Source organism: Zootoca vivipara, chromosome 8 (assembly GCF_963506605.1).
Source record: "Zootoca vivipara chromosome 8, rZooViv1.1, whole genome shotgun sequence".
Classification (NCBI taxonomy): domain Eukaryota; kingdom Metazoa; phylum Chordata; class Lepidosauria; order Squamata; family Lacertidae; genus Zootoca; species Zootoca vivipara.
Genome location: NC_083283.1, coordinates 13461298 through 13476863, shown reverse-complemented (window position 1 = coordinate 13476863; position 15566 = coordinate 13461298). Strand labels below are relative to the sequence as shown.

The 15566-nt window shown below is 42.0% G+C and overlaps 1 protein-coding gene across 1 annotated transcript in view; it reads right to left on the bottom strand.

The window, feature by feature from the left end:
- Positions 1-15098, bottom strand: part of ATAD2 (ATPase family AAA domain containing 2) — a 30371-nt gene extending 15273 nt beyond the window's left edge. The window contains exons 1-14 of the mRNA XM_035125662.2: positions 14756-15098; positions 12304-12446; positions 10356-10405; positions 9628-9796; positions 7721-7823; positions 7373-7463; positions 5659-5763; positions 5187-5304; positions 4109-4216; positions 2979-3087; positions 2634-2749; positions 2050-2224; positions 1882-1970; positions 853-1012 (exon numbers count right to left, since the gene is read on the bottom strand). Coding sequence (XP_034981553.2) covers positions 853-1012; positions 1882-1970; positions 2050-2224; positions 2634-2749; positions 2979-3087; positions 4109-4216; positions 5187-5304; positions 5659-5763; positions 7373-7463; positions 7721-7823; positions 9628-9796; positions 10356-10405; positions 12304-12446; positions 14756-14968 — 1749 coding nt within the window. The 5' untranslated portion in view covers positions 14969-15098. The remainder of the gene's footprint in view (positions 1-852; positions 1013-1881; positions 1971-2049; positions 2225-2633; positions 2750-2978; positions 3088-4108; positions 4217-5186; positions 5305-5658; positions 5764-7372; positions 7464-7720; positions 7824-9627; positions 9797-10355; positions 10406-12303; positions 12447-14755) is intronic.
- Positions 15099-15566: the final 468 nt, after the last annotated feature.

The following is a 15566-nucleotide window of genomic DNA, read 5'->3' as shown; positions in this document are numbered from 1 at the left end:
GGGAGTTTTTAAATTTGGTTTAAAAAGGAAAACACAGAAAACAAGCAAAACAAAAATAAGTAATAAGGAATTTGAAGATGGCAAGGAAAAAATGAACAACTATGATGAACAACTATGAAGGAGTAAGGAGGAGTTCAGAAAGGCTCAGTCAAAAGACAAAACAAGGAAGGAACTAGAGGCAGACTGAAGAGCTAGCTGATGCAATCATTCTTCTGACCCCAATCTGCCTGTCCTAAGCAGTGGGATGCTAACCCACTATTTACTGCATGCTCCCATATATAATTCCAGAAAAAGGTTAGTGGTCAAGCTTTTCAGATTTGAGAAAGTTATTAAGGGGGAGTACCTGACAGAGGTTTATAAAACCATGCATGGTGTAAATAGTGGATGGAGCAGAGATGGCGAACCTGTGGCCCTCTAGATGTTGTTGGACTCAATCAGTTCCAGCCAGCATTGCCTTACATACACTTCTTTTTCAACCCAATTCTAAAAATGTTTCTTGGAAGCTATATTTTAAAGTTATTTTGGGATAAAGGGCTTTCCAGGGAATTCAAAGTACATGGTGCTTTGTACCTTACTATCATAAGATTCCATTTTTACTATCATAAGATTCATTCATTTTTGTTATAGAAAACCAAATTCCCAGTTGCTACAGCAGAACCTATTACATCTGCATGTATTTGGGATTTGTGAAGTCGCATCAGCTGTCTATGCCAACACTTTTCACATGTTAGTGTTCTCCACTCCTCTCACGTTAGCCTATCAGAACAATTTTCAGGAGAAATCAACTTCCACCTCCTGCCATAGACTCTGGGTAGGTTAAAGCCAAATATGCATGAAAAAATTGAGTCTTACATCTTTATCTGGAAGGGTGAAAAGGAATTCTCTATCGAAACGTCCAGGCCTTCGCAAAGCTGGGTCTATAGAATCCAATCTATTGGTAGCTCCAATCACCACAATCTCACCTCTGTTGTCTAAGCCATCCATCAGTGCAAGCAATGTAGACACGATTGAACTTTCAAAAACAAAACAAAAATAATTTTATCCACTGTGGTTTGGGCAAGATTCTGCTGGCACAACCAGAAGGAAGAAACCATGGTCCTTAGCCCCACCTGCAATCCCTGTTGCTCTAGAAAACTGACTCTTGGGCCAGGGGACACTCAACTTTTTCATGTCTATGGGGCAGCATACAGATGAGGACTGAGTGTGAGAAACAAGCAACCCTCATATTTAATCTGCAAGTGGAAGGCATTTCGGCTTGTGCAGCAGTAACTTCGGGTCCAAGCCTGCATCATTTTCTACCCACTGAAGAGATCCAATTAAAAGGAAACATAACTTTACTTTGTAATAGAAAGCTGTTCTCAACCTATAAACACTCATTGAAATTTCAAATGAAGTTTTGACTCATCAAAGATAAAATAACTTATGTGAGAGTCAATTAGTTACTTCCTCAAGACCACTTGGCAACACTGTCAAAATGTTCCACATTAGCAGATCTTATATTCCTGTCATGATGCCACATAGGTAACACATAAACCAGTTCTTAGAACTGGTATGAGAAACAGAATAGCTCAAATTTGTGCTCTAACACAACAACTCACGGAGTGTGTATGTGTGTACTAAACCAATGTGGCAGTATACACACAAAAATTTACCTACATACCTGGAGGCTTACATATCATTTGCCAGGAAGAACTGTTACTAACTTTAGGCAATTGATTAAATACAAAGGTGCTTTAAGCACAACACAAAATTTAAAGCTTACAAATCTACAATGGAAACAGTGACTTGTCATAAGAGTATTTGTACAAGAAGTAATGTATTTAGGAAAAAAATTCAGGAGATTTGAAGACAAACATAGAAAACAAACAAATGAAGTTGTACCTGTGAATTTGATCTTGCCTACTGGATCGTACAGGAGCGAGACCATCTATTTCATCAAAGAATATAATTGAAGGACGCATCTGAAAGGCCTAAAACAAAAGCTCAAATGTAGAAATTCTGAAGGCGCTATACAGAATACACTAAAGAGTAAGATAAAAGTATAATTACCTGATCAAATAATAAACGAAGCTGTCGTTCAGATTCTCCCACCCATTTACTGAGGCAGTCAGCACCTTTTCTCATGAAAAATGCTATTCTTCTATCACCTTTACTACACTCATTAGCAAGTGCCCTGGCAACAAGAGTTTTTCCAGTACCCGGTGGACCATAGAAGAGGCAGCCCCTATTAAAAGTATGACATTGCAATATTTTGGTTAGTAGAATGTTTCATAATTTTCAAAAGTATATCATACTTTACCTAACAATAATATAAGCTAACCTCATAAAATATGCTTATGAGTTTCTGTCTGCCTAACAAGAGATTTCATCCCCTCCCCTCCTCTGGGCCCCACCAACTATTCATTTCAATATTCCTCTCTCCCCATTTAAAAAGGTAACTTGCAGTCTGCTGGCATTGTGTTGAAAAAAATGTATGAACATGCTGCATCTATGCAAAAGGCATTAACTATGCAAGAAGTAATATTGTGTGAAGGGCAGGCTAAAAAAAACCCTAGCAATCATGAAGAGAAGATGAAAGTTTATAATTGGTGTTAGTTCACTGTCATCCTGCAAACAAAGTGTTTGCTTCCTACCTTGGAGGCTGAATTTTGAATCTCTCAAACACTTCTGGATAAAGTAGTGGGAAAACCACCATCTCCTTTAAAGCTGAAATATGGCTAGAGAGTCCACCCACACTATCAAACTGGACCTAAGAAGGAGAGGCAGAATTAACAAATGAAGGTCAACAAAACACAGAAGTGAATATAATTAAACCTTATTACGTAAGTCTTAAAAAAAATTTAATTGGTACTTAAATGAACAAAACAGCTACATAGCTCCCATTCAGGTTAATCAGCAAAACTTGAAAAGCTGTGCTTATTTTAAGAGAGTGGTCAATAACAAAATGTACTTAAGAAACTAGGAAATTAAACACTCACTGAAGAATCTACTTGCATTGGATCAACATCAGCCAGGCTTGCTCCAATTTTCATTCGATCCTTGTGGATTCCCTTCAACTCATCTTTCCTAAAGTTTAGTGGAAGGCACCTAATTTGAATGAAGAGTTGTTTTAAGTAATAGAGAAGTAATAAGTTCATATTGAAATATGGAAATGGGGTTGCCTTTAATTTAGCAAAAGTACCATGAAATGTAATTTCAAATTAGAAATCTACTCCATACTATCTGTAAAATACTGCAGAATTTACATTTGCTAAACATGAAACAGTTATGAATATTGTGGTTGAAATTCAATGCTGTACTATCATTCTGTCCGTGAAAGCATTTTTGCTTGCCAGACGGAACAATATCTCTTCTCCTTCCCCCACTCTTTATTCTGCACCCCCCAAAACACTGATTTCAAAGGGTACAGGGGAAGGGGGGAGCCCTGCTGCACTAGCATGACTCATTGTCCTGCCTCGTGCTAGTGCAATTATTAAGTCAAATCCGGTCCTGTGTCTCCTCTGAACAAATATTTAATCTGAGGAACCAGAATTATCTAGGTTTCCCATTAACAATGTTTTAATCATCTAGTATCCAGATCAGGGACTCCCGAACTGTGATCTTAAGTTAAATTCAGATGGCTTGTGGTGTGCCTGTAAAAATAACATCAAAAATCATGCAACATCTAGTACAAGGGTTCCCAAATTTGTCTCCAGCTGTTTTTGGACTACAATTCCCATCATTCATGACCACTGGTCCTGCTAGCTAGGAATGATGGGAGTTGTAGTACAAAAACAGCTGAAGGTCAAAGTTTGGGAAACCTTGATCTAGCACAGGCATCCCCAAACTGCGGCCCTCCAGATGTTTTGGCCTACAACTCCCATGATCCCTAGCTAACAGGACCAGTGGTCGGGGAAGATGGGAATTGTAGTCCAAAACATCTGGAGGGCCGAAGTTTGGGGATGCCTGCTCTAGGCATTTCAACTGCCGCAACAGGCAGAAAAAGTAGTCTGCAAAGACCCTCAGCAATTTTCAGGTGGTCTATTGGGAAAATGTTTGGGAACCACTGAGCTAGATAAGAATGTTTAATATGTACATTGTTATTCTGGGTCCAAAGGTTGCAGGATACCTGCTTAATGCTTTATTCCGACTTCGTTTCCTACGCCTTTCAAAGTGTTGTTCATCATCAGAAGAAGACGAAGATGTAGAATCACTATTATGAATTGCATGCTTTCGTCTGTTTTAATTGGAAGACAAAAACTGTTAAGTAAATAGGCACTGTGAAAAATTTCACAATTAATTTACACAGCCAGTTAAGGCATCCCAGTTATTCCATGTATCAGCAAAGCTGCATGCAGATGTGTGAAAGGGAAAAGGCGGGAGTTCGTGTCCACAGATTAGACCAGCATCTACTAACACAACCATAAATTATTTGATAATGGTTTCAAGGAGGGGCAGACTCCTGAATGACAGTGTAGAAATATTAATAGATGATCCTGCCTGCGCTGAGTAACACTGGAATACAACCAATGTTTACATGTCTCACTCTCACTGGTCAGATAATACCTCTTTCCCAGTTTCTGATTTACATTAGGGTTAAGCCATTAAGATTTTCAGTCAAAGCCAACACTATGAATTGATTTTCAGAGAGCAGAAAGCTAACACATACTCCCTTTCTGAACAGAAAGGCAAATTACCATGCTCTACATCAGGCATGTGCAACAGGTAGCTCGTGATCTACTGGTAGATAACTGGACGTTTGTGGTAGATCACCGGCTCCTGCCCAAAGAAGCTCAACGACTTTGACAAAAACCCCTAAAATACAGGCCTTCATCCTCCCTAAAAAAGCCTAACAACTTTGACCTGAAACCCCAAAAAGGGAGTAGATCACTGCCAGTTTTTAACTCTGTGAGTAGATCACAGTCTATTGGGAGTTGGCCACCCCTGCTCTACACAATTTGCTACAGATGATGAAGTCACAACAGCAAGTACAACTGGAGGAAAGTGCAGCTGATTTGAAACCATATAGCCTAGTTTTTAAGTAAGTCAGGAGAAGAGAAAACATTCATCCACTGATAATACTGGAGCACTAAAAGGTAAAGGACCCCTGACAGTTAAGTCCAGTCGCGAATGACTCTGGGGTTGCGACGCTCATCTCGCTTTACTGGCTGAGGGAGCCAACATTTGTCCACAACAAATCAACAAACCTGTTTATCTTCTTACAATAAGGACTCCTTGATCCTGCAGGGCTGAAGGAAAATCTTCGTCTCACTGGAGAAGCAGCATCAGGATAAAATAATTTGGGCTTCCTCTGGTGCCTTGGTTCTATTAACAAACATCCAAGTTAGAACAGTTACATGTTTTCCCTTACATATTAATTGATGAGAATATAAAATGTCAACATTTTGGAATCTCACACATTTATATGCTAAGTTTAGTTCTAACATGAACTATGTTTTGTGTTTTCATTTCTGGGACAAGACTTTTCAGTCATTCAAACTGGAAGATTTTCTGGTAGTCACCTAGTGAAAGCATGTATAACTGTGTGGCAAAACGTAAAGACGGCCAAAACAAAGCAAAAACAAAACAGGAGTTGATATACCAAAATAACAAAGCTTTCCAAATATAATATGCAAGGGTAAATAAACTCGAGGGAAAGATGGTATAGAGGACACCTACTTTCTGGTGAGGCCTGATAACGCACAACCGTTTTCCGCTGTCTAAGGTCGTAACGCTTTTGATTATCTTCTCCATCTTCATGGTCTTCACCTTCTTCTGAAGATTCTAAACAACAGAATTCTCTTTAGCTTAAAGAAAGAAACTTACTTGATTTACAGCAGATTCTAGGGCTGTAAATGCAGCTAGACACTGCCAGTCTTGGATTAGGAATAGCTTCCCTACAGAAAAGCTATTACAATCTGTTATTTTAAGAGACTGTAATACAGGCATCTCCAACCTTCGGCCCTCCAGATGTTTTGGCCTACAACTCCCATGATCCCTAGCTAACAGGAACAGTGGTCAGGGATGATGGGAATTGTAGTCCAAAACATCTGGAGGGCCGAAGGTTGGGGATGCCTGCTGTAATAGCATCTCCTAAAAAATCCCAATAAATTTTGTGAGTTTAGGACTATAAACTAAATGGATTTTTGGAGTAATTAACAACCATCTCCACATGTCATTTTCTAAACGTCTAAGGTGAAGGACGTTTCTATAAACAAAAAGGTTCCCCAAGTTATGTTGGTCTAATTTGTATTTTGTTATACTGAAAAACAATAAAAACATTTGAGAAAAAGAAACAGGTTCCAAAATGAAGCATATTTTTTTATCCTATTGTTGTTGTTTAGTCGTGTCCGACTCTTCGTGACCCCATGGACCATAGCACGCCAGGCACTCCTGTCTTCCACTGCCTCACGCAGTTTGGTCAAACTCATGATCGTAGCTTCGAGAACACTGTCCAACCATCTCATCCTCTGTCACCCCCTTCTCCTTGTGCCCTCAATCTTTCCCAGGGAGTCTTCTCTTCTCATGAGGTGGCCAAAGTATTGGAGCCTCAGCTTCACGATCTGTCCTTCCAGTGAGCACTCAGGGCTGATTTCCTTAAGAATGGATAGGTTTGATCTTCTTGCAGTCCATGGGACTCTCAAGAGCAGGCATCCCCAAACTGCGGCCCTCCAGATGTTTTGGCCTACAACTCCCATGATCCCTAGCTAGCAGGACCAGTGGTCAGGGAAGATGGGAATTGTAGTCCAAGACATCTGGAGGGCCGAGGTTTGGGGATGCCTGCTCAAGAGTCTCCTCCAGCACCATAATTCAAAAGCATCAATTCTTCGGCGATCAGCCTTCTTTATGGTCCAGCTCTCACTTCCATACATCACTACTGGGAAAACCATAGCTTTAACTATATCAACAACCTCAGATATGCAGATGACACAACCTTGATGGCAGAAAGTGAGGAGGAATTAAAGAACCTTTTAATGAGGGTAAAAGAGGAGAGCGCAAAATATGGTCTGAAGCTCAACATCAAAAAAACCAAGATCATGGCCACTGGTCCCATCACCTCCTGGCAAATAGAAGGGGAAGAAATGGAGGCAGTGAGAGATTTTACTTTCTTGGGCTCCTTGATTACTGCAGATGGTGACAGCAGTCACGAAATTAAAAGACGCCTGCTTCTTGGGAGAAAAGCAATGACAAACCTAGACAGCATCTTAAAAAGCAGAGACATCACCTTGCCGACAAAGGTCCATGTAGTTAAAGCTATGGTTTTATCCTATTGGAGTATACTAAGTCACCCGCTCAAAATCCAAAAGGATGATGAAATGGCTACATTCTACTGCATTGTATTAAAATAATAAAAGAGAATATAGCTCTAAAAAGTTAAAAGTAGCACAATAACCTGCACTTCCATCTTGATTATCAGTGGTTTCTTCATCAATCCTTTGGATTGCTCTTTTTGGTTTTCCTCTTGAGTACACATTAAGGTTTTCCTAGTAATAGCAAATGAAAACATGTAATTCAAGTATCAAACATGTATCATACATGCAATGAAACTATCAGCTTCAAGGCCAATTCCAATAAAAGTAGCAAAACACAATGGAATAAATGTTTAAGCTTTCCATCTCCATCCCTCTTGCTCAGGGTGTAAGCAAAGGTGAAATTAAAATTGCAAAATACATATTTAATAAAGAATGAATAATAATAGCAAGAAATATTATTCTTTTACACAATCTGTATATACATGTACCTCTTCTCCATCATTAAACACTCCAAGATCTTCCAAATCCAGCATTCGTCGCCGGCGCATCTTCTTCATATCATCCATTTTTTGTAGTACAGCTTCTGCAGTGCTTGATAAAGTGCAAGATGTAATCAAACAGAACATAAAAATATCTTAAAACACAAATCAGTTAAACAGAGCAAGCTGCTAACAGGTTATGGGAATATGAAACTAACTTTTTAAAAAATACATACAAGGTTTGAAATGAATGGCAGCAAGATAAAATAATTTTACTAGTCCCACCTGAAAGTGAAATAGCAGAACTTTGTACAGTGGTGCCTCGCTTTACGAATGCCTCGCACAACGAAAAACTCGCTAGACGAAAGAGTTTTGCGTTGTGCGAGGCATTCGTAAGACGACAAAATTTTCTATGACTGCGGCTTCGTCTTACGAAGCACGGCCATAGAAAGCAGCAAAGGAAGATCAGCTGTCAGCGCGGGAAGCTGACAGCTTATCTTCCTTTGCGAGAGGGGACAGAGCCGAAATGCGGTGGTGCGGCGGCTGCCCCTGCCTGTCTTCCCCTTGGCTCGGGGAAGACAAGCGGGGGCAAGCACCACCGTCGCGCACCACCGGGGAAGACAGGCGGGAGGAGAAGCGCTTCTCTCCCACGCCGCCTCGCCGCGCACCAGCGGCATGAGACGGCACTTCGGAAGAGGTCTCCGAAGTTGCGCCCCATGTCGAGGGAGGCAGGCGGGAAGCGGCAGCGGGAGAAGCTCTTCCCCCGCCACCGCTTCTCGCCGCGAAAAGCCGACATGGGGCGCAACTTCGGACATCTCCGAAGTTGCGCCCCATGTCGGCTTTTCGCGGTGAGAGGGAAGGCATGTCGGGGGAGGCAGGAGGGAGGTGGCGGCGGGAGAAGCTCTTCCCCCGCCGCCGTTTCTCGCTGCGAAATGCCGACATGGGGTGCAACTTCGGAGACCTCCGAAGTTGCGCTCCATGTCGGGGGAGGCAGGCGGCGGGAGCTCTTCCCCCGCTGCCGCTTCTCGCCGCGAAAAGCCGACATGGGATGCAACTTCGGAGGTCTCCCATGTCGGGGGAGGCAGGTGGGAGGCGGCAGCGGGAGTTCTTCTCCCGCCACAGCCTCTCTCCGCGCACAGCCGGCATGGTGCGCAACTTCGGAGGTTGCTCCATGTCGGGGGAGGAAGGCAAGGCCCTTTGCAGTTGCTGGTTGAGTGGGAAATCAGAGCATGAATCCGTATGTGTTAATGAATGTTTATTTTTATTTAGCATTAAGGTTTGAACTAAAAGATTTACGCATATTTTGAGTGCTTCTATACTATTTTCCATCATATTTGGCATCAGGACACTTCACAGCAATAAAAATATATGGTAATAATGAAACACGACAACATCAAAATAGTAAAATTCAATAAAAATTCCCACCCAGTTTCATGTTTAGCAACTTCGGAGACCTCCAAAGTGTGGCGGTGTTTTGCCGCCTGCCTTCCCCAAGCCAAGGGGAAGGCAGGCGGCAAAAAGCCCTGGCAATTTTTCGCTGCATGCTGGACTTTGCAGTCGGAGGTTTGTTTTTCTATGGCCACGCTTCGCAAGACAAAGCGGCGGTCATACAAAACCTCATCGTCTTGCGAGGCAACCTCTGATCGCAAAATCCATTCGTCTAGCGAAAAATTCGTCTTACAGGGCATTAGTTAAGCGAGGTACCACTGTATTAAGTTCCTTCTTTCCACTACAGAACATTTTAATCCCTGAACAGTTACTCCTGTGGTTATAGAGCTATCCAGTATAATACAAGAAGCTGCAATCAGAAATTATAAGTAGGGAAATACCATGTGCTTCACAAAATTTTCATTTCTACCACAGCTGTTCAAGAAAATGCTTTTTCAAGGCCTTTTGGCACTATAAAAAGTCCTTACTTTGTAATAAGCTTGTCAAACAAAACAGACTGATTCATAGTGCTATAGCGGCTTCGCCTAATTCTGCAACTGCGGCGGACTTCAACATCCCCATTTTCTTCTGCAACATGTTCACCAGACTTCGAATTTATTTCTGTTTTCAAAGACCTAGTGACACGAACTACAGTTCCTATGTTTTAAAACAAACAAACATTATTTTCATTAGTCTGTTGGCTTACATAAAGAACAGATTTTTACGCATTATTCTTTGGCGTTGAGAATTGTTTCGCAAATAAGTTTAGTATTTATGCAGTAATCCTAGGTAGCTCTCATTATCAAAAGAAAACATTAAAATTTAGTACCAACCCTAAAAAATCTTAAACTCCCCTTGTTCAAAAGTGTTATCCTGACCCATTCACCTTCTGTTACTGCTGCCCTGTCACCTCTGCAAGCCACCAAGGGTAGAGGGGCCCTGTGAAATGGTGCCTGACAGGACAATTCATTTACCCTATCTCTAAAAATACAAAAGGAGTAATAGGTATTGATAAGTGGCATAGTTTTAGGTCAGATCATTCTAGCTAAAGTAGAACACAGTGCCTATGAAAGCTATGGAATGTCCTTCCACTGCAAAGGTATACAAATGTCAACCTTCCCCAGGCTAGGTGGTTGAATGGTATCAGTGGTGCACTGGATCATTTTACAACTCTACATTTCTATAATTCACAAGATTTGTATTTTACTAGATTTACCGTATTCACAATCTTCATTCTTTTTATCTGCTTGTTGTCTAGCCAACTGCCTGCATAGAAACAAATAGATTCAAAGTTATTTTTATTTGGCTCAGTACTAGAACTGAGTTGAACTCTGGGACCTGCAACTCTTCTTTAGGGTTCTTAATATGTTCTTTTTCCAGAATGCTCCCATTTTCACCCATCCACCGGCCAATATGTTTTTCCTAATGAACATGCTCAGTTCTCACTAGGCTATTTTTGTTCTCTCCCACCACCCAAAAGGAAAAATTGTACTTATGCAAAGCTTGAGGGAATGTTTTAGTTTCAGAAGGACTGGTGTTCTTGAGAATTTGAATTTGCTTAGTTTATGAAATCCTGTTAATTTTTTCAATTTTCAGTTATAAAAGTATCAATTCTAAAAGCTCTAGTTAACAAAAGGTAGTGCAAAAATCATTTTAAAATGTAATGTTGCTTGGACAATAAGCCTTTTTAAAAAAGTTTTTTGTGAATTGCTTACAACCATAGATATCTACATGATTACCGGTTGTACAAAAGCAAACATTAAATAAAAATGTTTTTATGGCATGCCAAAACCCAGTGTCAGAATCTTCTCACCTCCACCAATGGGTCTTGCCTCTGCTAGAAGGGTAGCACAGTGCAGGGGCTACTATGCTAAATGCTATCTTCTGAGTAAAAATAAATCTGATTTCTAGAGCGGGATCCACCACCCAAAGCTCTATGACCTAGCCCCGAAGCTCTATGACCTAGGCAGCCTATAGGGAGTGAGGTGCTCTTTAGGATACCCTGGTTCTAATCTGTTTAGGGCTTTGCACGCTAGTACCAAAATTATTTGTATTTTTCCAGTCTTACTACATTTCTGTGTTAACTGTGGAGATTGCCCTCCACAGGCTGCAGTATAATACTGAGGTATTTAGTCCATAAATAATACATTTTAAATGTATTTCTATATTTCTATATTTCTATATTTTCAATGAAGTTCTATTCTGCCAAGGTGTAGGAACTATTGGTGGGTGGTTCATATGTTCAGAGAGACTGTTCATTCAGTTCTAGAGTGGGTTGCCCTATTCCACAAGAATCAGGTGTTTAGTTTGAGGATGATTATACATCCATTATTTGGTTGGCATTGGCCAAATTCTCATGTGATAGTCATAAACCATTGCTTACCACATGAATGAATCAAGTCAATCGCTCCTCCTGGCTTTAGGAAACAAACCACCACCTCTGGCTTAGCATTATGTTTAAACACATTCTGTTGCAAATATTTGTTCTTGGGCTTACTGAACGTGGTTTGTTGCAGTGAAACAAACTGCAATCCTAATTCAGACTTCACCATGGATTGTGGTTACTTTTCAGTGATAGCTGGGAGGAGCAAAATGGGGCACAATTCACTGGTGCATCGTAAGTCAAGGCCCACCATATGTCAATGCAGTGGCTGCCTGTCCGGATATGTATTTCACATACACAATAAGTTAACAGGAAACCCTGAAAGAGATAATCTTTTCACATGATGGTAGTAGAAATGTATGATCATTCAAAAAGTCCAAGATGTGGATATTTAAATCTTAAAGTATATAAGCCAGTGTCATCATCCTCAAGCAAGCCAAGAACTTTAGTTGAAATCCACCTCAGAAAAGCTGTAGTTTTTACACCACAATTTTCTTTAACAATGACTGAAGGACAAATTCACTCAAGCAGACAATTTCTAAGGCATGGGATACAAATAGCAATCAGCATAATTGGGACCACTTAAGTTCTTGCAATGTGAGGTGCTCTACATGCAGTCAGATTTATAAGCACTAATTTACTCTGCATGGAGCACAGAACGTATATAAAAAAACCTCTGGTACTTAGAGTGTAGGACTTAATAAACTAAGCTACAAGTAATACAGGTAGAACATAAAATGATCTTACACACTTATTTGCAAGAAGTAGAAAAAGTTATTACCTTGTAAAGTGTTTCCTGTTAATACCATTCTCACTCAGCATTGTCACACTTTTGTCAAAACTAGAGTCTGAATAATGTTGATTATTTTTCCTCATAGATCTTAAGGAATGTAAATGTTCACATTCTTTATCTGAAGAAAACTCCTGAAGAAATAAAAACCAATTAGGAACATGCATATTGTACTCTTTGTTTTTATTTTTTGTGTTATTGTATATTTTAATTAAGGATGCTTTAATATTATTGTGTATTTTAAATTACGGATGTTTGAATAGTTGTAAACCACTTAAAATCCAATTTGGCATTCAAGTGGTATATAAATTAACAACTGACAAAAACCTCTCCATATTTTGTGATTAGTAGTTGCATATCAGCTCCTCCATTACACTTGGCACTCCAGCAAAGATCACACATTATATGTTTTAATGTACTGCCTAAATTAAACTAACTACTTTACAATAGTGAGCTTTCACAAACACCTACCTGCATGTTCTAGTGGACTGAAAAAGGAAGGATTATTAAGGCAACTAACAAGAGCATGAAACATCAATTGAAAACTAAGAGATGAAAGCATTCAACGAATGTTCTTCAACTGTACACAAATAGTAAAAAGCTGTACAGTCATACATTGGGCTGCGTCTGCGGTGGACCCGGAAGTGTTTACTTCCGGGTTCTGCTGCGCGTATGCGCATAAACGGTCTGCGCACTTTGCGCATAAGCGCTATATTGTCACTCGGGCCGCGGACTTTGCGGTTGCGAACAGCACCCCGGAACGGATTGGATCCGCAACCCAAGGTACCACTGTATTTACAAGTACAGTAGATAGATATGTAGTTCCATACACACACACATCCCAAAGTTCCAATGAAGAATTAATTGGGTCTATTCTCCACTATAGTCATGGCGTGATCCACACAGTTCTATTCTGTCCACTATGATATGTACATTAAAATACAAGTGTGTTATAGTTTGGAGGTTAGAAGTCAAGAATCATTAATGTGTTGACAATACCAAACTACAGTATTGCTCCATTACATCTGAGCCAAGATACCCAAGAAATGCAAAACCACCAGGCAGGATGAAGTCAAATAAGCAGATTCAATTCAGACAAGGCAGGTTGTTGGTAGGTAGGTACTCACTGGTACTCAAGACCCCTCCTGAATGCTAGAAGATCATGGGCTGTATTAAGTTCTACTCAGAATTGTTGTTGTTGTTGTTGTTGTTGTTGTTTAGTCGTTTAGTCGTGTCAGAATAGACCCACTAAAAGTAACAGGCATTAACAACTTACATTCATTAATTTCAGCAGGTCTGCTCACAGTGGAACTGACTTGGCTACACTCCCAACCATCAGCCACATCAGCATCACCAAGAACAAAGCTATTGTCATCCTCTGTAGTTTGATCAATGTGAGCAACCGTGCTGGATTTGAGTGTGTGTGTGTGTATGTTTGAATGCCTCTAAAGGAGCGATTGAGTGCCAAGGTGAGTATAGGCAATGAAAGATAGCTAGAATCAGAGAAAGAGGGGAGGGACAGGGCCACTGCCCAACTTGCAGAGTGCCTTTCTAAACATCTCTCCATGACAAAGGAAACGAAACAAGGCAACGATATACCCTCTGGGCAAGTCAAGCGCACAGCCTGCTGTTAAAGAAACTGCTTCCAAGACAAGCTCGAGGGGGCGGATTGCTCAATTTGCTGGAAGGCATTGTCATGTAAGGAGCTGAATCGTAGGGGGAGTTTCGGGATGGGAAAAAAAGTATTTCACATAGTTCAAAACCCGTGGCACTCGCTACCATGCGATATGGGCGATTGAGGTGGGCAAATTTAAAAGGGGAATTATTAAGCTTGCCCCCCACAAACCCCGTCTAACTAATGACTGTGTGCTCTGGGTTCCCTGTGCCTATCAACAGCAGGCTGAGTGGGAAAAGGATGCTGGGCTAGAGGGGCAACTTCGGTTTCTAATCCAGGACGGTTTTCCCTACGCTTAAGACTTCGTAGCTTCTGGTGTGTATAAAAAATGCAAGAAATAGTATTTACAAAACAACGACTTCCCAGCTTCTGGGTCACCCTATCCGCCCGCCCCCCCCCCCAAAAAAAACCCGCATACAAGATCCAATAGTTGTTGGGTTGTTTTGTTTTTTGGCCGAAAAAACAAGATTTTCATGCAGCGTTTCGACGCTTGTTATGAAACTTTGGCTGCCCAGCCGCGTTATTTTGGAGTGGTTTTATCGCGCGCTCCGGTTTTTCTTGGCAGCTGCTTCCAAGGCCTCTAGTCTAGTGGCAAGGAGCAGCAGCAAGCAATTTTAAATAAATAATAATAATAACAATTAATTCATTACACATAAAACAGTCTCTGCCGCCTGGGGGTGGTCCCTCCTGAGGTAGGAGCCTGAATCTCCCTAAGGGACTTAATAAAAGCAAAAGGTGAGCCTCCCCCCCTCCCAGTTTTCTCCTCACCGCGACGGGTCTCCGGGCCGAGTCCCCGCCGGCCGCTGCCGGGGAAGCCGACGGGAGGTCCAATGAGAGAAACTCGGAGCTCGACTCCATTGCGTCGTAAGGCGACCCCGGCGTCGCGTCCCGCCGGCCGCCGCCTGGGTTGCTGCTATTGCCGGGAGCGCCGCCCGGACCTGGACGGCTAAGGCCGCCCGAGCCGCTTCGGAGCATCACCATGGCCCTCCCGTCGCGTCGCCCTGACAGCTGGACGAGGCCTTGGCCGCCACAGACGAGGCTCCTTCGCCGCCGACGAATTCTGGCGCCACAAACCGGGAGGAGCCGCTTCACCCAACCGCCATTCGAATCCCTCCGCACCTCAGCGCCTGCTTCTCAACCTCATGGGGGGAAAGGGAAATACAACACCCCTGCCAAACCTCATGGGCGCTGAACTATTCCCATTCCTTCCCTATTTCTACTACAGAACACTTTTTTAAAGGAAAAATCCTAAGGGCTAGTGAGTTCGCCGCTGGACAAGTAGTCCCAAACCGGCGGAGGGACACGGCGTTCTCTTCGCTGTGTTTCTCCTCGGAAGTTTTGGCGCGCGCGAAGTTGTTTTGTCCTGCTGCTGCTGCTGCAACGCGATTGGCTGGTGGGGTCCGGCGCGCGCCGCTCTGCCTCGCAGGCTCCCCCCGCTTCAAATCCCGCGCCTTTCCGAAACCAGTTTGCTGCGGCGGCGCCCGGGAAACAAACCGCGCTCATAGCGTAGGTTTGGGAGGGGCCAAACTTTAAGAATATCAACAGAATAAACACTGCGCAATAACTAGGAGCGCGCGCA